This window comes from Melospiza melodia, chromosome 2 (assembly GCF_035770615.1).
Source record: "Melospiza melodia melodia isolate bMelMel2 chromosome 2, bMelMel2.pri, whole genome shotgun sequence".
Classification (NCBI taxonomy): domain Eukaryota; kingdom Metazoa; phylum Chordata; class Aves; order Passeriformes; family Passerellidae; genus Melospiza; species Melospiza melodia.
Genome location: NC_086195.1, coordinates 129,150,243 through 129,170,454, shown reverse-complemented (window position 1 = coordinate 129,170,454; position 20,212 = coordinate 129,150,243). Strand labels below are relative to the sequence as shown.

The following is a 20,212-nucleotide window of genomic DNA, read 5'->3' as shown; positions in this document are numbered from 1 at the left end:
TAGAAACTGGAGGAGCTGAATATTGTTTTTTCTCATCTTAGAGTGTAAAATAATTGTGCCTATTTTGTTACAAATTAACTTCAGTTTGTCATGCCTCGCCTACAGCTAATGCTGTGGTTTTGTTGGTATTAGTTTTTAAAGGAAACTTAGTCTTTAAACACTATCTTAGAAAGCTGATACAGGTTTTTAAAGAATAAATCTACCTTTTGCTCTGAGAACCACTGTTTTAAATGCAGCTTATTTTACCATTTATGGTTTTCTGTGATGTTGGAATATATAGGTATAATAGAAAATACCCACTGCTATGATTAGCTGTGGGTTTTCTGTAGAGAAGTTGGCCTTAAAGTAAATGTATTATCCTATTTCTTGAGATTTCTTGTACAGATAATTCTTTAAATTCTTCTGCCTTGAACTGTTCATAAAATATGATGGATCCTGTCTCCTATACCTTGTTTCTGTGGAGTAATTGTTGTTAGTAACAAACATGAGAGCAGCACTTGGGAAAACAAAGCTGTGCATAGGAGCTAAATATTGGTGTAGAAATCAGAATTAATATTTTATCACTAGAACATCATTAATGATTTACTCAAAGTTCTGTGGAGAATACATGGTGTTCTATGTGAACACAAATCTGGGACACCTCTTCAATTAGAATAGGCACATTTTTTTGGATGGCTGGGTCTGTAATATCCTGAATCAGATCTCTAAAATCTTGAATAAAATGCTGCTTTTGAAAATTATTTTGAAAATTATTGCAGTAGAAACTTAGTGTGGAGATGGGTGACTTTTAATAGTGACAATTGAAATTTGAACAGGTTCTTAGGAGAATCAAGGCAGCACATGGTTACCTCTGTCTGCTCTTGTTTTCCTGCCCTCTTAATTCTTCTGAGCAAAGCAGCTTCTCCCTACATTTTTCTTTTTTTTAAATTGATTTTGATGTTAAGAAGTACTTGTGTGAATCCTACTCTAACAAGTCACAGGAACTCAGAATGGTTTGGACTGGAGCAGACCTTAAAGATCATCCAATTCCACCCTCCTTCCATGGGCAGGGAAACCCCCTCTAGATCAGGTTGCTCCAGGCCCTATCCAGCCTGGCCTTGGAGCCCCATCCTTCCAAACCTGAGGCAGCCCCAGCTTCTCTGTGCAGCCCATGCCAGGGCCTTGCCACCCTCACAGCCAAGAATTTCTTCCCAGTATTCCATCTAACCGTGTCCTCTGTTAGTTTGAAGTCATTCCCCCTTGTCCTGTCATTTCAGGTCCTTGTCCAAAGTCCCTCTCCAGCTCTTGGAGCCCCTTTAGGCACAAGAAGGGGCTCTGAGGTCTCCCTAATGCCTTCTCTACTCCAGGCTGAACACCTCCTGCTCTCCCAGCCTGTCACCAGAGCAGAGGTGCTCCAGCAACCCTCCTCTGGATTCAGTCCTTATAAATGTTGTTCAGTGCCTTACTGTTTATTGGATGAGGTGGATTAACTAGCCCTGCATGTGTGGTGTTGGATGTTAAAAAAATTAAGGGAAGATGTATGAGAAATGCTTTATGGATTGGGGAAAAAAAAACAGTCCTTACTAATATTTGTTATTTTACATTGTCAGAGGTTAAGGGGAGGAGGAAGAGGAATTCTGGTCTTTTAAGTAAAAGAAGTTGTTTTTAAGCTCCTTCCACCTCCTTGTTTGCATTTGTTTGTTGTTGTACCTGTAGTGGCCTGCATCATGCAGCAAAGCAGAGATTTCTTTGTTAGGATATGTGAGACCACTACAGAATTATGCCAAGAAGGAGTTAACCTTTGCTACATTCATGTGGTGATAATTTTGAATCCAGACTAAAACCCAATTCATCAGCTGGTTTTTGAATGTTTTTTTCTGTTCCTAGAAGGCAGATAAGTTTTTCAGGGATTTATGGGTTTGTAAATCCAGCAGCAGCAGCAGCTTGTATTGATGCAGACACAAGGCAGTATTGCTTTGCTTTTAATCAATTACAAAGCCAAATAGTACACTGTTTATGGAGCTAAGTAATAACTTTTTCTAGGGGTTTCATGAAACTTGCATCCTAACTTTACTTATGCATCTCTACTGTTGGAAATATGAAAATTTTAGTAGAAGCAGTGGTTTTGCTCATATTTGGATACTGGGGTCTCCCATGAATTCTTCTAATCTTGGCTGTTGAAGAGATCCCTTAATCCACCTTATTTTTGTGCTCTGAAACCTTAAAATGTAAGAATGACTATAAAAAAGGGTATTCCATGGACTTTTCATTGTTAGAGGAGAAACAAATGTAAAGTTTTTGAGTTGGTGGGCTTTTTCTTCTTTATTTCTTTTGCTCCAGGCTAATTCTCCAGTTAACGAATTCCACTGTAATCCCATCAGGAGAATGTGGTGATGGTTTTGTAATTTATATTGTATGGTTGTCTTAATCCAGGTTCTGTCATTGTAGCAGAAAATATGAGCCCAAGCCCACCATATGATTTGGCTTTGTCCATATGGAAATAATAAACTGTAATAAATGGCCAGCTGTTGTACAGTGCGGTACTGAGGGTGATTTTCTTCCAAAGTAATTATTCTTTCTGAAACTCAGACAAGCACAAAAATTATTCCCAATTTCAGGAGTCTTTTTCTCTGCAAAACTGATTGTTTGGGAGAAGTCAAAAATTTTTGAAACCTATGATACTTTCCTGCATCTTGCTGTCAGGAATTGTGGAAACAGGTGTGTGATTCTAAACAAAAGAAATTTAACTTTGAGTGAGACTGTTCATGTTTCAGCAAGTAGCTCTATCAGCACTAAATTTGTGCAGTTCCTGTGTGTGCCTGTGTTGGAGTCCAGCAGAGACTTCTATAGTGTGTTAATGTATGCTAAGAACTGCTTATTAAATTGGTAGTGCATCATTCTAGCAGCCTTAGAGTTACTGGAATGTAGGGTGTTTGGTCTTTTTTCATATTTTAACCACACAAGGGATACATTTGTCTGCAAAATTTCCCTGAAATTTTGAGATTCAAACTTGAAAGACAAGACTTTTTCCCTCCCATGTGCTGTTTTCTTCAGAGGTATTTTTAATTTGTTAAACACAGAGTTTAAAATTCTCACCAGTGACAGTTATGTCATGTGGACGACCTAAGAACAACTTGTAGGAGTCAATATTCAGGTTAAAGTATGTCAGTGTTTAAAACCTTTCCCTTTTCTAAGTAGCATCTTAGTGAAGTGATTTGGGTGCTGGATTTAATTATGATACTGATAACAGGTGTTTAAATGATGATGTAAACTGTGTAAAGATCACAGATATTGATCAGCTGTGTCACAATATGTATTTTTACTCATTGATGTTACTGTAATAATTCTATTACTGATTCCAGTATACACTGATACACTCAGACTGACAGGTACACATAAATTAATATTTGGAATTCATGAATACAGAACATTGTGATGAAATTTGGTGTCTTCCCATAATGGCTGTGTTTTTATTGAGCTGTAAACCTGCTCTCCTGTTGCAGATACTAAATGGAGAAAGTGTAAGGAGATTTAAGAGTCAGGTTGACTGATTATTTTGTCCCTGTTCTTGGATGGGTTTCCTAATACATGTAGTAAATAGACCATTTTCTTAAGGGAAATAAATATCTTGGAACTGCTGGATAATCATCCTAAACTTTCTAAAAACCTAGTGACTTAACTGACCATGATGTTGTATTCTTTGGCATTTGGAAAGCTGTGCTAATTTTAGGAATTTTTTTTTCTGGTTTTGTAGCTTAGATACCAGCATGGGCTGAGTACTCCAGATCTAAGGCAAACTCTTCCTAACCTGAAAAACTTCATGGAGCTTGGACTGATGGTTAGGTGGTAAGTATTTTTTGTAATTTATAAGAAAGAGGTGGATACTACAAAAAAATTGAAGGTAAGGATTTGTCTCAAACAAGCAGCTCCTCTTCACAAGTTGAGAATTCTAGGTGAGATTATGACCTTCCCAAAATACAGACTCTGTTACTGTCCACAACTGTCTACTGTTTTCTTACGCTCTTACAAGTTCTTCCATATGATGGGCCCACAACCCTTCTCGGAGGTTGATGTAGCAAGGGAATCCTGTTTGAAAAAACAATGTTCTTCACTAGAGGGAGGTGAATTAATTGTTGTCATAAGACTGTATTTAATGTTTGGTAGCAGGTGCACCTTCTGTACCAAACTGATCAAGTAAACAAGTCGTAGCCTGGGCAGTCCCTGACTGTAATTCAAGTGAGCTGCACAGGAATCTAAAAGATAAGCAGCACAACCTCTCTGTAATATAATTGCTGCTAATGAAAATAGCTGTTGCATGTTCACTGTTGTTGCTAAATGAGGAGCTACATTAATAAATAACTGAAGGTTATAGTATCTCCCACAGAAATCCCATGTACTTCTGTTCTGATTCACTCTGGAGGATTAAGACTCATCTTCTTCCACTGTCTGCAGAAAATCAAATCAGACAGGTTTCTGTGTTCTAAGACTTAAGTTAGTTTAGGTTTATCTTGCAGCAGTTGTTTGAGCAGGAGGCTTAACCAGTTTTCCTTAAACTGAGGTGAACTTCATTAAATGTGAAGAACAGTTTACTACCCAATGGATTTCAACAAGTGATGGTTTGTATTCACATGGTTTTAATTTATGCTCTTTGAATTGCGTGCACTCATGCAGTCTCTTGCTTTAAGCAATTGTTTTGTCCTGCATTCTCATCTAATCATAGAATCATAGAATGGTGTTGTTTTCGTTCCTTCTTAACTCTCATGAGCAAAACAGTTTCTTCTCCCTACGTTCTCCTCTTTTTAAAATTGATTTTGATGTTGAAAAGTACTTGTGTGAATCCTACAGGTCGCAGGGAATCATAGAATGGTTTGGGCTGGAAGGACCTTAAAGATCATCCAGTTCCCACACCTTGCCACGGGCAGGGACACCTCCCAGTAGATCAAGTTGCTCCAACCCCATCCAACCTGGCCTTGAACATATCCAGGGATGGGGCAGCCACAGCTTCTCTGGGCAACTTGTGCCAGGGCCTCGCCACCCTCACAGAGAAAATTTTTTCCCAATATTACATCTAACCCTTCCCTCTGGCAGTGGAAGGCCATTCCCTCTTGTCCTGTCATTCTAGGCTCTTGTCCAAAGTCCCTCTCCAGCTCCCATGGAGCCTCTTCAGCCACTGGCAGGAGCTTTAAAGTATCTGGAGCCTTCTCTTCTCCCAGGCTGAACACCCTCACCTCCAGGTTGCTGTTTGGAGTCTTGGCAAGGGAAAACAAATATAGGAGTAGGAAAAGTTTCCTCTTTCAGCAATACTGTAAAAAGTGTTGCCTGATGGAAATTCAGCTCAGCTAACAGAGGAAGTAAATAGGTCCTGAGAAAAGGAAGCTCAGCCCCTTGTGCAGTTTTATTCTGTAAGTAATTTCAGACACAGCTGAAAAGATTCTCCCTGCTTTTGTTTTTTCTCTAGCAAGAAAAGCCTTCTTCATTAGGAAAATATCACTGTGAATCTTTGTGTGGTATCCCTCAGAGTAGTATAAAAATCCTCAGATGATGTGTGGTACCCTTAGAAAATTTGAAAATGAAGGGCTAGACTGTGATATCTGTAGCACTTCTCTCTGCTCATCAGTAGAGTGGGAGGGATGCAGGTCATGGCTGTCTACTACAGTCTTGAATAAACAGAAGTGGGTTGACACTGGAACATATGAAATGGGAATTATTTTCAGTGCGGATACCTGTTCTTCCCTTCTGGTATGTGCTGTCTCTGAGGAACTGATCTGGAAACTTTAGTTATGCTTCAGAGCTTTTGCCACCATACAATCCTGTTGTTTTTTATAGGTGATGCACAATCATTAATAAAAGAAAGCACTGGTTTTTTTTTTTGGCTGGATAATATTTCCATGTAGGAATATGAAGCATAATTCTTCTCGAGTATTCCATTCCCTTCTCCCCATGGTGTCTATGCCTCATTTCCTTCTCATGTCCAGAAGTTGTTAATTTTGAACTTATTTCTTTTTTAAACTGATGATTCCAATCAATGCTTCTTAATGCTTCCTAATAGTATAAATGGAAATGAGGCTTTACAGGGAGTCTGTCTTGAGGGGAAAACTGGCTAGACTTTCATAATTGGGCAGAATACAGATGTCCACTGTCCTGTGGATAATACCTGACTACGAACATTGAAACAAGCAGACAAGCCTCTAGCTGTTAAAATGAATATTTGAAAGAATTTTTTGTTTTCAGGTTACTGTGAGTCATCTGATACTCTCTGACAAGGTGTAGTCAGTAAAATATTTCCAGGTTATTCTTTGTTTGCAGGATAAGAGCAGAGAGACAAGAGGTTTTCTTATCCACATACTCACTTGCACTGCCTGATTTGTTTGGTTCTCTTGCTGATCTTCAGTTTCCTTTCTGAGCACTATAGCTGGGTTTTTCTGAATTTAAGTTCTGTCACCACCATAATCATTACCATTTTAGATTAAAAGTAAACCCAAAAAATGCTCCATGGCTTTTGTAGAAGAGCTCACTTATTTCATACATCCATCAGAGCAAATTTGGCTGTAAAGTGTCTCCCTCAATCTTCTGTGAGTTCCCCTTTTTTGCTTTGAGCTCTGGGCTAGCCTTTGGCCCTTTGGAAAGTCTGCAGAGCCTAGTGTTTGTCCATCAAGGTTTAGTGGCTGGTTCCCTGAGCCTGGTGAGATTTGTGTTGTCTTGGTTTCTCAGGCATTACATTTAAATGATTAATAAATGTTTTCACATCCCAATTTATGTGATTTATTGCAGCAAGCTTGCAGATCTGCAAACTCTGCTTCCATCTTCATACCTCTCCTGGTACCAATATTCTGCTGTGTTTACTTTTGTCCCCCAAATCTTTTTTGTTTCCTTTGGGGAATACTTCTCTCTGTTTCCAGCTTTTTAGTCTTGGAGTTTTACTGGCTTCCAGAAAAGTAGCTCAGTTTTTTAGGTTAGCTTTTGTGGATGCAAAAGGCCCTATGCAGATTTTGTCTTAAATCCTTTTTCTTGTTAGCAGGCAGTTTATACCAGCATTTGAGACAAAATCATAGAAAGGTTTGGATTGGGAAGGACCTTAAAGTCATGTTGTTCCACTCCCCAGCCAAGGGCAGGACACCTTGCACTACACCAGACTGCTCCAAGTCCTGTCCAGCCTGGCCTTCAACACTTCCAGGGATGGGGCAGCCAGACTTCTGTGGGCAGCCTGTGCCAGAGCCTCACCATCCTCACAGCCAAGAATTTCTTCCTAATCTCTAATCTAAATCTCCTCTCTTTTAGTTTAAAACCGTCCCCCCTTGTCCTGTCCCTCTCTGCCTCTTTTATGTTTCTCATAAGTCCCCTTCAAATCCCCATTTTCGTGGGGATTTAACATTTTTAATTAAAATAATTTTATTTATTTTTGCACGTTCAGATTTACCTTTCCCAAGTTTAGGCTCTTTAGATTATAGTTGCATTAAATCAAAAGACTCTGACTCATTTTCTCTCCTATTCTTCATCTTTTTTCCTTTTTTTTCACTTTGTAACTTATGAGGGATAGTATATGTGATTAGCAGAAAGTAAAGAACATGCTGCAAACTTGAGCAGACTAGCAAGAAGATTTTTTCTTAGCGAATAGACAGTAGACTTATCTAAATACACTATACCCCTTTTGAATGGCTTGTCTGTAGGCAGGGAGATGCCCTTTTGAGGTGCATTTAAAGGTTTTCCTCAAAAATACTTGAGTGCCAAGGCTTAAATTTGTGTTTTGAGGCTGTGTCTTGATTAATATACTGCTAGAATCAAGAGGAGCCCAAAACTTCTTAGTTATGAAAACTCTGATGGCTTGATTTATGAAGATTTCATTTTTAAAAAATGTGTTGCCGAATTTCTTTGCTGCCAAAAGATGCACTTTCATCTTAACTTCATATTGGCAGCCTTCCTATTGCTATTGTACATTATTTTACCAGTAATCTCTGAGAAGGTGAGAAACTATCACAAGCTGCTTTTTAGGACAATTGACATGGTATTGGCACTGAACTGCTCATGGAGCTTCAAGCATTTCAAATAGCTATAAACCAACTAAAACACCTTCATTTAGTGTTCTTACTGCCATGAGGCCATAGTTTACAACACAAAAAGATGAAATGGTGTTTAGGTTTTTGTGGGTTTTTTAAGCATCCTCATAGCAAAGAGCTGTAGCTGTGGGTTTTGGCTTTTGGTCAGGCAGTCAAAATTTAGTATTTTGTCCAGCTGTGATCCAGTAATGTTCCTCACAGGAAATATTTTGTGTGGAGGAAAAGATACATATTTGAGCCTGTAAATTGTATTTTGTTCCTCATATTGCTTTACAGTTTCTCTGAGCCACTTGCAGACAGATTGAATAATCACAGGTGAATCTGACCGAAGAAACGTTTTATCAAAACTGCAACCAGTTCGCTAAGAAAACAATTTCAGAAATGTTTATGTCTTACTTCAGTCACTTTATCTCACCTGTTTACAGTGGGGAGTCTGTGTCTTCCACCTTAAGACTAAGAATGCTCAAAGTGACTACTTGGAGCTAGGGAAAATTAGTATTTTGGGAGAAAATAGCTACTTTGTCATTTTGCTGCCAGAAAAACTTAGAGCTAAAGTCAGACTGTTAGAATTGGCTTTTGAGATTTGGATACAATTGAAACATTGAAATTGGTGACCTGAGGCTTCTCATTGCCTTTTTTTTTTTTTTTTTATAATTTAGAAATCCTGCTTTCTGACAGGAACTGTACATTCCCATATGTGTAACCAGTTCTAGTGTCATCCACTAGACTAAAAGTCATCAGGCCCTAATGACAGTTAATCAAATCAGTTTTTAATCTCCACAAGTCACAGGCCATTCTTCTTGGACAGATGTCCACACCTGTCTGGTGTCTCAGGAGACCAACCATTGTTGCTGGAACCTGAATCAGCCCAACCTGAGCAATTCAGCTCAAGGCTGTGCCTTAGAGTAAAGAGCTGTGCTCCTGCAAGTCAAACCCTTCTCACTGGGGACAATACCTCACAGCCTCTAAAGTGTGTAACTGGATGAGAGTTTTCTAAAATTATTCTCTTTTTCATATACTTTTATATATTTTTATTCATTTCATGAGCTGTGAAGCTCAAAGGACAAGGGACAATGTCTTTAAACTGATGGAGAGTGGGTTTAGTTTAGAAATTAGGAAGCAATTCTTCCCTGTGAAGGTGGGGAAGCCTGTGTTCAAGGCTGGGTTGGATGGGGCTTGGAGCAACTTGGTCTAGTGGAAGGTGTCCCTGCCCATGGCAGAGGGATTAGAACTAGATGGTCTTGAAAGCTGGTTTCAAACCAGACCCTTCTGGGATTCTTTCTCTGGACTTTACCTTGATATCAATGCTGTGAATTCTAGTAACAGTACTGCCTCAAGGAAGACACAAATGGAATAGACACCCTCCATCAGCTGCTTGTTTTCATAGGTATTAATAGCAGCCTTGTATTTTTGAGCTCTGTGCCTCTGTCTAAACATTACTTCTGAACTAAAACCTCTACATGACTTCCCATGCTCACCTGGAGGGAGGTGATAACACAGGAAAAAAACATTTAATCCACATAAGTCATTATGGATTTATTTTACTTGCCTGCAGACTATGTCCATTATTCTACTTAAAAGAGAGCTATTTATCTTCTCATGTTTGCTGTGTAGACACTTCTCACTTAGCCTGAGCTTGTTGCCTAGGTTGCCCCTGTGATCAAGAAAAGGCATCCAGGGAAGATGACTTTCCCAGTGATCATAACTGGCTCTCAAATAGGGGATTAACACTCTTGTCTCATATTTCCTCTCCAGTGACTGTGGAACTCTTCAATGGCTGATCTCCAAAACCTTTTATACATATTTACTTCTATCTAGATGCCTTAGATAATATTTGATAAGCAGACAAACCGTACTATTGACTTCATTCCTCCATTCTCAGATTTGGGATGTTATCCCTGTATTTATTCCTGACTGAAGCTCAACACATCCTATTCATATTTATTGGTAGCAATGGGCAGAGTTCTGAACGCTACTCCCATATTTCTCCAGCAGTTTAAAACCTGGTTTTGAAGCCTTAAGGTCCATTTCAGTGCATGTCAACTAAGGAATCTAAAAAAAAAAAGAAAAAAGAAACCAGAGTAAACCTTCATAACACTTCTCCTATCCCCCCCCACACCTTCTTTTCTCTCCCACTGACAATGTAAAGAGACAAAACCTGAGACTTTCAGTCAGTGTGCCACCTCTTCTTCAGTTTTCTTAGGGATAGGAGTCTCTCTTGCCATGCCATGGAGACTTCTCCACAAGAAACAGTTGTCTTTGGCTTTAAGGTCACAGTGAATCAGCCCCCAAGTAAAGGAAAATCTCTTTGCAGTGTGAAAGTCTCTCCCATGCCTTGCAGTTTTCCCACAGCTGCTTTCATGGGCCATGTCAACTTATGGGGTACTAAGGATGAGCTGTTATAGCATAAAAGCAAAAGTTCTCTTCAGCCATCTCTAGGAAACAGAGGTTTTCTTCTTCTGTTCCTGGGGCAGGGTTTCTCATCCCTCTCATTTTGTTCTGTTCAACATACTTCAACATCTGCTTACTTCAACATGGGTGCTTCTGTTCATGGCTGTGGATAGAATGCTACATCCCCCCAATGCATTCCAAGAGTTACAGGGAAAAAATTTAATTCTGATGTATCAGTTATATCTTAACCATAATCTTACAAGAGAATTTCAGCCCAAGACTAAGGGATCTCCTCAGTCTCCTCCCATCTGGGATTTGGCTTCTTCACTGACCTCAGTGTCCCATGTTGTTTTCTCTACGTGTCTTCATCCTTTTTCCTGATTTGGGAGAGAATTGGTGTTCACAGGTTCATTTGTTCTCAAGCTTTATGAACTGAAGCAGTTTTGTATAGACTTCTGCAGTGCTGGAAGGTTGATCTCATCCAGGCTCTGCATTGGTAGGATCACTCACTGTGCCTCTCTGTTGGTTGCGGGGTCTTCACCGACACTGTGCGAGTCGTGCTGGCTGCTGGCACCACCCTGTGTCTTCTTTTCATGTGGGGCACTGTTACAAATGAATACTCCAATTTAACAATTAAGGAAATTTATTAAATTATCAGAGTATAAACCTGGAAAAAGCCACAAGGGAATCAACTCTGAGACAGGCGATCAGGGTCGGGGAGACTTTGGATTTGGCCTCTATTGCACCAAAGTCCCTGTGGGTCTCCAAAATGTCATTTCGAAGGGATCTGTTTTATACAGTCTTTTGGACTCTGGAAGGGGGCTCTTCTTTAGCATATTTTAGCATATTATCATAGTTTTTTCTTTCTTGCTACCATGTTTCTGAGAACCGGTGGATAATTCCTGAAATCCTGCCAGGTGAAAACTTTCAGGGATAAACTTCTAATGATGGCTATCAAGTGCCTCTTGCTGGGGTCTTGTCAGAAGGAAAGAAATCCCTTGAAATATACATCCCGTGAGACAGTGTCCTCCTGGTGTTTGAATCTCCATTCTTTATCACGTAGCCTATTCCTGCTTGTTGCCCAAAATTGGCTTGGTATACAAGATGCTGTGGTTTTAATTTCCTTTAGCACAAATTATTGTATAACATCACAGGCACAAAAAAAAAAAAAAAAAAAAAAAAGAAAAGCTGCTGCTTCTGTCCTTCTGTCTGCTGCATGGCTGGCTAAAAGCAGCCAAGGAAACAAACTTCATTGCAAGCCATGCTGAGATAGCCACTGCAGCACAGTGCTGCCCCAGCCACACCGATTTTGGCCAAGCAGTCCCAGCCATGCGGCTGCTCCCAGCCTCGGGGCCCCCTCCAGCACCGGTCATGGGGCCATTCCCAGTGCTGGTCCCGGCCACATGGTTGCTCCCGGCATTGGGATGGGCCCTGGGGGCATGGCCCAGCAGTGCTGCCAGAAAAAAGGACCAGTGGGCTTTCCAGGAGGTGGCTTGGTACTGCTGGGAAGGGGCTCCAGCCACCCCACAGGGATGGGGTCTGGCAGGCTTCCTGGGAAGGGGCATACATCGCAGCAGTGCCCAGCCTGGCCAGCTCCCAGTTACCTGTTCCAAGGCCAGAAGCAATAGAGCTTTTCACAGGCTTACCTGTCCTTAAATATGTTTTCACAGAGGTCTATGCAGCTCTTTTAAGTGGTTTAACTGGGGGTTGATCTTCAAAACTAGCCGACTGATTGGGTGTGCCAGATCCCCACAGGGAACCACCCTCGCAGCCCATGGACTCCCTCCCCACCTAAAAACCCCAAACCATCTGTTAAACCATGACACAAGATTTTCCCGTGCCAGACAAAACATATCAGGCCTTGAGCAGGAGTTTCTTTTAAATGAAGTTCATGAAGGACATCCTGAGGGTGGCTGAATCTTAGAGTTGTATATTCAGTAGATCAATAATAGCTGTTTTTTTACTATTTTTTTTTTAATTCGGGAGGAAAATGAACCAGCTGCTTATGTTAATGTATAGCATGCTATTTATATATAGGGTGGTGATTATAGTCGCATAAATATTGAGCTGATGAAGGAAAGTTCTCATAACACACCTGAGATGATGTAAAGTGGATTTTCCAAGTTACAGAGCTTGAGACAGTGAAAGTAGCTTGTAGAACTGTACTACAGTTAGACTTGTAAATTAGGCTTGATTGGTTCATGTTCCTTAAGAAATAGAGGTTGGCAATTGTCCAAAGAGTTTTGGAATGACTGGCACAGAAAAGCAGAAGATCTGGCAAGAGTAACCCTCTGTAAATAGTGAAGTTGTTGTGGTTTTTCTCCTTTGTGCAGCTGTCAGGGAAGTCTGCTGTTGGAGTCTTTGTCCATAGAGAATTCAGATGTTATTACTCACTTTTGAAGAGTTTATGATGACCCAATACAAGCCATAAATACGTAAATATATGGTCAGCAGTAATATTCCATAAGTGCAGCTCAGTCCTATAAAATGTTGTTAACAGTGTGAATTAGCATAATGTGATGGTTTCTTGGGTGATTGGCTTGCCAAACCATAGAGCTGTGTAAGTGTTCCTACAAAACGTATTTTTCACTACAGCTGTTCCCTGGGCTCTCTTCTGTGGTTCATATGGCATGTTTGGGGTTTTAGCACTTTGGGATAGAAGTTGTTGGCCAAACGGAGCCTGGAGTTGTGATAAAACAGTTGCTTCAGCCTTTGGTTAAACATCTGTGTTGCTCATGAGCGTGCCTGATGGGTGTGATCTGTTCTTCCCTTCTTTTACAGCGATCGACACCATACTTCCAGTGCAATTCCTGTTCCAAAGAGACAGAGCTCTAGCTTCGGCAGATTGGATGTTGGTTTTTCCAGTGGGCTTCCTTCTCCAGATAAAGGACTCCGAAAACGAGCCAACACGGGAAGCGAGAGACTACAGTACAAAACTCCTCCTCCTAGTTACAACTCTGCTTTAACACAGCCTGTTGCTGTCACAGCCTGTGTGGGAGAGCTGGATAAAAAACCTGGACCCATATGTTCTTCCTTGGACACCTGTATGGACTCCTCCAAAAGAAATACCAAAAAAGGCCAGGACTTGTGCAGTAGTTTAAATGGAGAAAATGGAAGCCTAAACAATACCCAGGACAGGCAGGAACCTTTCCTAGGACGTTCTAGTGCAATAAATGGGGCGTTTCTGCCTGGCGAGTGCTCTGGCCCCATGAACAACAAGCAGCCCTGTGAGTTTCAGCCCCCGCTCAACCCCGTGCTCTGCTGCACCGTGGAGCAGGCAGAGGAGATCATGGGTATGGAAGCAACAGGGTTCAGCACAGGAGATCAGCTGGAAGACTTTACCTCCATCCCAGTGGAACATGCTGTAGCGGTTGAGTGTGATGAACAAGTGCTAGGGGAGTTTGAGGAGTTCTCTCGAAGGATCTGTGCACTGAACGAGAACATGTCCAGCTTCCGCAGACCTCGCAAGAGTTCGGACAAGTGAGCTCGCATGGAGATTTGATAGCAGACATTGAGGTGAAATCAGTGATCTGAAATAGAAATAAAATTGCACTTATTCTTTATATTAATTATGAAAATAAAAAAGCTTAAAGTTGTTCCTATGGTGTTAGACAAATGGACTTGAGCACAATAACACAGGATCATGGTGTATTCACAGCCCAGGTAACTTCATTCTGCTTTAAGTCCTTTTCTGTCTGGTATTTATAATCTGTTGAAGGTTTTGTGGGGTTTTTTTTCTAGGGCATTGGAATCCATTTATAAAGGCTTTTCTGAAAACAACTTCTAGTGATGATCAGCCCCCTCTATGAATGTTTGTTATGTTCTTAATTATTATTTAGAGTTAAATTTATTTTAATCTTTTCAGAAGAAAAACCCTTTAATTTAATATATTTTTATGGTAAGATGTCTTTACATTCTCCCATGTACTCCTGTGTATGCTTGAGCAGTGTAGTCAGTATTAGAGAAATACCATGAATTTGGTACAATTGGACAACTTTATTTTGGCTGTGCTCTGTAGCCTTTGAAGTTCTAGTTTGCACTGAGGAGTCTTCACTTGGCAGTGTGAACTTGCCAGAGAATGAGCACCTGTGTGATTTTTTTGTAGTTTCCTTGCACCTGGTTAATCAGAAATGACATTTGGGGGTTTTTCCACTCCTCTTTTCCTCCAAACTTGCTCTTCCTACCAGTGGAAACCTTGAGGAATAAACCACCTCTAAGGTTCTGTGTAATAATCTCAGCCTGACCATTCCCCACTTAGGCTGGGCACAGATCTCATTAGTAGAGACTTAATGAACCCAGTACCAACATGGGGTTCAGCTGCTGCCCTCCAAGGTGTGCAGTGGGGACAGTGTGCCCTGAGACACTTCAGACATCTTCCAAAAAACCCAGACTGGGAATGAAGCACTTTGGAATTAGGTCAATGTGTGGAATTGCTCCATCCTCTGTGAAAAGGAGGCACTTAACATTATTCATCTGAATTTTTATTTTTTTAACCATCTATACTTTGAGGGAAGAGACTTCCAGTGGTTTGCTGGAGGTGCAGATTGCTGTTGAGTCGGTTACCACTGCCACATGTGTTCAGCTGCACTAATGAGAAAGCAATTTGCAGCCTGCTTTGTGATTCCTGGTATGTATTTCAGTTTGGATTTCATTGCTCTTGCTTTCTATATTGTATACCCAAGAATCTGAGCTCAGTTGTGAGCTCTGAAATATAAAAGTATATAGCAGAATAAAAATACTTCATCTTGTCTGGCTTTTTTTTCTCTCCCTGGTTTATGTTTTCTTTTGAACCCACAACCTAGTCTTTTCCTAACTTCACTGTAAGGCTAGCTGAAATTAACTTTTAAAAAATATGGATATGTATAATCTCAGCTTTCTGTTGTCAGAAAAAGATGTGTTTGTGAGAACCAGTATACATAATAGCACTGTTCTAGAATATGCATTTTTCCAGGTAACGCCTTAATAATTGTATTAAAACTATATTCACATTTCTTCAGTTAGCTTTTAATGGTTGTGTCCACAGTTGAGTGGTTGGATAGAGCCTCTCTGCAGCAGTTTGCTAGCTTTGGTCTATCCCAGGATGATGTGCTAGATGGGAGCACTTGGAAACCTTGATTTTGAGACACTGAAAATGATTTCATGTTCAGTACAAAGTTTGACACATCCATGAATATCTTCTCCCCCAGATTAGCTCCTCTGTTCAAACCTCATGAAAACTTCCCTGAAGGAAGCACTGCAGAAGCTTTGCAAAGGAATGGGTAGGAAGCTCTTGCTGTCCTTTGGCCTAGAGAGGGAGAAATAAACACCTGAAAGAACAGCACTTCGTAGTGATGAGCGTAAGAGAGCCTGTCCTGGGCCCTGTGCCATCTTCTGATACCAGTGTAATTTCAGGTGAAATTCAGTAACTTGAGGTCAGTTTTGCACCATGTGGGATGGGGTCTGGCATACTCGAGGCAGCACAGGCCTGTTTGTGCACACACTCGTGTTCCTGTGTAACAGAAAAGCATCAGCTTGTGTGGGATGGTGACTTTTCAGAGCAACCCAAAGAGTAGTTGTGAAGTCACTGCATTTTGTAGGTGAACATGGCAATTTAGCAACATGTGAAAGTAGGTTTGTACAGCATCAGTGGGACTTTTTTTTTTCCATTAGTTGTTTATTTCTCAGGTTGCACAAACCAAATGAAGTCTAGTTCTCCTCCCCAATGTTGTGTGGCTGTTCCTGTTTAACCCTTGTAATTGGTAATGTGCTAAACACTACGGTTGATTTTTGCATCTGTTGCACAAAGCTGCTCAGATGAGCTTTCTATAGATTATCTTTAGTTAGCCTTAAATTATCCCTGTGTTTCTCTTGCACTTCTGCCCCTTTCCATGTAGCAGGTGGTGTGAGGTGGGACAGCATCACAGGGCTGATGGAGCATTGACCAGCTCCTTGTGGCTGTCAGGAAGGGGGTTGTACAGACTGCAGCTGTGTCATAACTTTCTCCTTTTGGTGTTTATTTTTTTCACCCCCTGTAAATTACTTTGGAAATAGTGTAGTGGAAGAGAAACAAACAGGAGGTTTGAGGGTGACATAATGGATCACAGTGTATGTTCAATTTTCAAGAGCCTTTCAGTTCCTGCACAGCTGTGGCACTTAAAAGTCTGCAACTGTCTTCAAATTAAGAAAGCATTTAATTGCAATCTCAATCTAATCCTTCATTAGAAATCCTTAAGATTTTTGAGCATATTAGTTTTGGAATATCAGATCCCACTATATTTTTATAGCAAACACAACAGCATTGGTTTATCCTTGCTTGACCAGGTATTTAAAATAAGCGAGACCAGAATATTGCTTAATAAATGACACATTTAAACTCTGTTGGCAATTGCGGGAAAGCTCATCTGTCTTTATAAAATAAAATTGATTTGTATCTCTCAATTTGTGTGTCTTCTTCAATGGATCCTTTGTGTTTGTTTTCTTTATGAGCCTGGTTTAAACCCCAGTGGCCTTCCCAGCCCCAAAACTCCTTGGCTTATTGTTCATCAAATCAATAGTGCTTCCACTGTGAATGGTTGGGCAAGAAGACTTGCCTGAAGGACTCACTGCCTTGATGGCTCCAAATCCTGTCTCAGAAGAGCTGGTACTGCACTTCTTGTTCATGCTTCTCCCCAAAAGATGGCATGCAGCTAGAAAAATAGCTCCAGCCTACACTGGGGCTGGGATTAAGCTGGATTTGTAGACATTTATCGTTACTGAAAATACTGTGTTCCTTCATCAGGGAAGTACTGCTACTCATCCAGCACCTTCTGTGATTCCAGCTAATAATCAACATATAATCAACCCAAAATGGTGATGTGCACCTTGAACAGGAGTCGGCTGCATGAGTCTTGGCAGGAGTGTGTCCACAGCTCATGAGTCTCTGGTGGGAAGCAGTGAAATGTGAAGAGCTGCAGGGACTCTCCAGGAATCATTAGGAGGTTTTGTGGGTTAGTTTTTTTCCTGCTACCCAGTCTGTCTATCAGCAGAGAGTAAAAACCCAGGGCATCGTGTGTATTGTCCAGGAGCTGAAGTGGGAAGATACAGGAGAGAAACTTTACTTTAAGCTATCTTACAATGTTGAACAGCATTGCTGAAATATAATTGCCTGAAAGTGTAGAATAAGGAGTGGAAAGAATAAGATGGAGGTGCTGCTGGAAGAGTGGACTTAATCTAGGGAAACCTTGGGTTCTTCTGTGCCCTATGCTGTCACCTTTCAAATGCCAGAGAAGGTATGTCTGCTTGCTGTCTGCATTTTGACCTTTTTCAGGTGGAAGTGTTTAATGTGCTCTGTCTGCTCTGAAATGTTGTGGCATTGCTGGTATCTCTGAATTCCTTGTCCTTCCTTGGTGGAGCTCTGCTGCAGAAAACCATCTGTCTCTTTTTTCAGCCCTTGCTTTTCTGGTTTTTCTTTCAGGAGTCTGTTTTTTCCAGCACCAGTTGTGTTGTGTGCTCAGGCAGGACACCATCAGTTCCTGTGCAAGAGAAGGACAAAAGCAATTGTATGGTTTTCTGCAGTCTGGGAACACCTTCTTTAAAATCCTCTGGGCAGGCTGAAAGTTACCTGGAATTCTCTAAAATCATTCCCTATTTTCTATTTCTCTGTTACATTTGTAACCTCAAAAAAAAAACATTACTTGTTTTGGAAAGAGGTTGATACCTTCTATATTTTTCAGATGGCCTTGAAAGGCAAGTGCCCTTTGGATTCTGTATGGCTTCTCCACCTATTGGTGTCTGTCACATCTCCCTTTGTCCTGTGTTGGTCTCTTCTCTCAGGGAATAAGTGATAGGACAAGAGAAAACAGGCTCAAGATGTGCTACAGGAGATTTAAATTTGATATCAGGGAAACTTTTTCCCCCAAAAGTTGTCCAGCACCAGCAGAGGCTTCCCAGGGCAATGGTGGAGGCCCCATTCCTGGAGGGGTTTAACAGATGTGGCACTTGGGGACCTGGGTTAGGGGTGGCCTTGGCAGAACTGGGGAACAGTTGGACTTGATCATGGAGAGCTTTTCCCACCTTAATGATTCTGTGACTCTATGTCTGTTCAGAGTATTGACTTGGACAGCTAAAACCTCTTGAAACTACAGCATCTTCTCATTTAATTCCTTGGTGAGTTTAAGCACGTTCAGCCTTGTTCCTGCTGCACATTTTTACCATCTACCTGATTTCCTTCTAACACCTCACCTTTGGATTTCGTATTCCTCATCTGCCACATGGACCCCTCCTTTCACAGATCACTTTCCTTGGACTTTGAACACTGATACAGGGCAAGTGCAGGTCCACAACCTGTGGCAGCACTGGTTATCTTTGCCTCCAAGTGTGCCTTTAACAGCCTTTCCCCTGAGCTAGCAGGAAATGTTCTCATGCTGGAGTGAGTGGAGGGCCCTGGCTGGCTTGGCTCAGTGTTTTTATAATGATAACTTTGTCAATAACGCATAGTGTGACAACAGAAAGCAGTTTGGCTACCCTATTGTCCATTGAGGAGGCTTGCTAAATTGGGGTAGGATTTGTCCTGGGTGATAATTCCAAGATGATGTCAGCTCTGCTGGGAGCTTTAGGGGCCAAAGAGGGAAGGTTTAATCCTCCCTGATGTTAGCCAGATATCAGGTGCTGGAGTGTGTGGGTTTGCTCTGTGCAGCAAAGCTTCCAGCCTTAATGAAAAGTGTTGCTGCCTTGAGCAGTTTGTTTAGCTGAGGAGTGGTGGAGTAGAGGAACATTTTTCATGCTCTTTGGCTGAGCATCTTGAAACTTGTGCCTCAGCTGTGATTTTCAGCATAGGATAAACAAGCAAAACAGACACCAGTGATCATTCTCTACCTGCCAAAACAAATCTGTCCCAAAACTTTCCATCATTTTCATTACAAGTCTGTCCAGCCCAAGATCAGGCTACCTAGGGCAGTATTGGAGTCCTCATCCCAGGAGAGATTTAAAAGTTGTGTGAATTGTGGCACTTGGGGACAAGGTGGTGGGTTTTGCATGCTGTGGGATTGGTTGGAGTCGATCATGTTAGTGATCTTTTCTGACCAAAATGATTCTGTGAGATACCTTCTTCCCTGACAAAACCACTGTGAAACAGGTGACCTAATGTCCCTCACTTTAATTTTGGTGCTAGTGTAGTTAGTGAAAGTAGGGCAAATTAGAGGCTCTGGAATCTGAATCACACAAGCAGTCACTGGAACAGAGGAGAGGAGGAGGAGCATGAAGTTTCCAAGAGTGATTTTCCATGACTTGGCTGGGACAAATGCTTCTAGCCTAAGATTGTTCCCAGTGATTGGCAGCCAGAAGGAGGAGTGGACAGAGGATGGAGATGACCAGCTCCTCATGCTGCTGAGTGTTTGCAGGGAAGAAAAGAGGCTGCAAGTGCCCTGCAAATGCCATTCCTGACTTTGGTAATTCATGGGATGCATAGCCATGGTCTGCCAGATGATTGTGTGTGCATGTGCAAGGCAGAGGAATTTCAAAGCTCCCTCAAAGCAAATGAAGTTCTGGTCTTATCCCCAGATTCACCATAAACAGGTTAGAGAATTATGGGGTAGAGTTATGAATAAAGGTTTATATTTGTTTTGTTTAAATTTTTAAAAGACTTCAGTCCTACGATCTTTGGTTGGAAAAACCAAACTTCACCTTTCTTTTCTCCAAGTATTTTCTCCATCCAGCTAACTACAAAACGTTGAGAGTCTCTGTGAGAAGAATTTGTAAGGAAACTTTTGGGAATATTAATTAGGGAGAATACCAAGAACAATAACATTAGCAGCTACCAAATAGAAACTTTA

At 41.2% G+C, this 20,212-nt stretch overlaps 1 protein-coding gene across 1 annotated transcript in view; it reads left to right on the top strand.

Moving 5' to 3' along the window:
• The window catches only part of UVRAG (UV radiation resistance associated), an 87,934-nt gene extending 71,093 nt beyond the window's left edge, over positions 1-16,841 (top strand). Inside the window, exons 14-15 of the mRNA XM_063150001.1 lie at positions 3,734-3,825; positions 13,206-16,841. Coding sequence (XP_063006071.1) covers positions 3,734-3,825; positions 13,206-13,908 — 795 coding nt within the window. The 3' untranslated portion in view covers positions 13,909-16,841. The remainder of the gene's footprint in view (positions 1-3,733; positions 3,826-13,205) is intronic.
• The last annotated feature ends 3,371 nt before the right edge of the window (positions 16,842-20,212 follow it).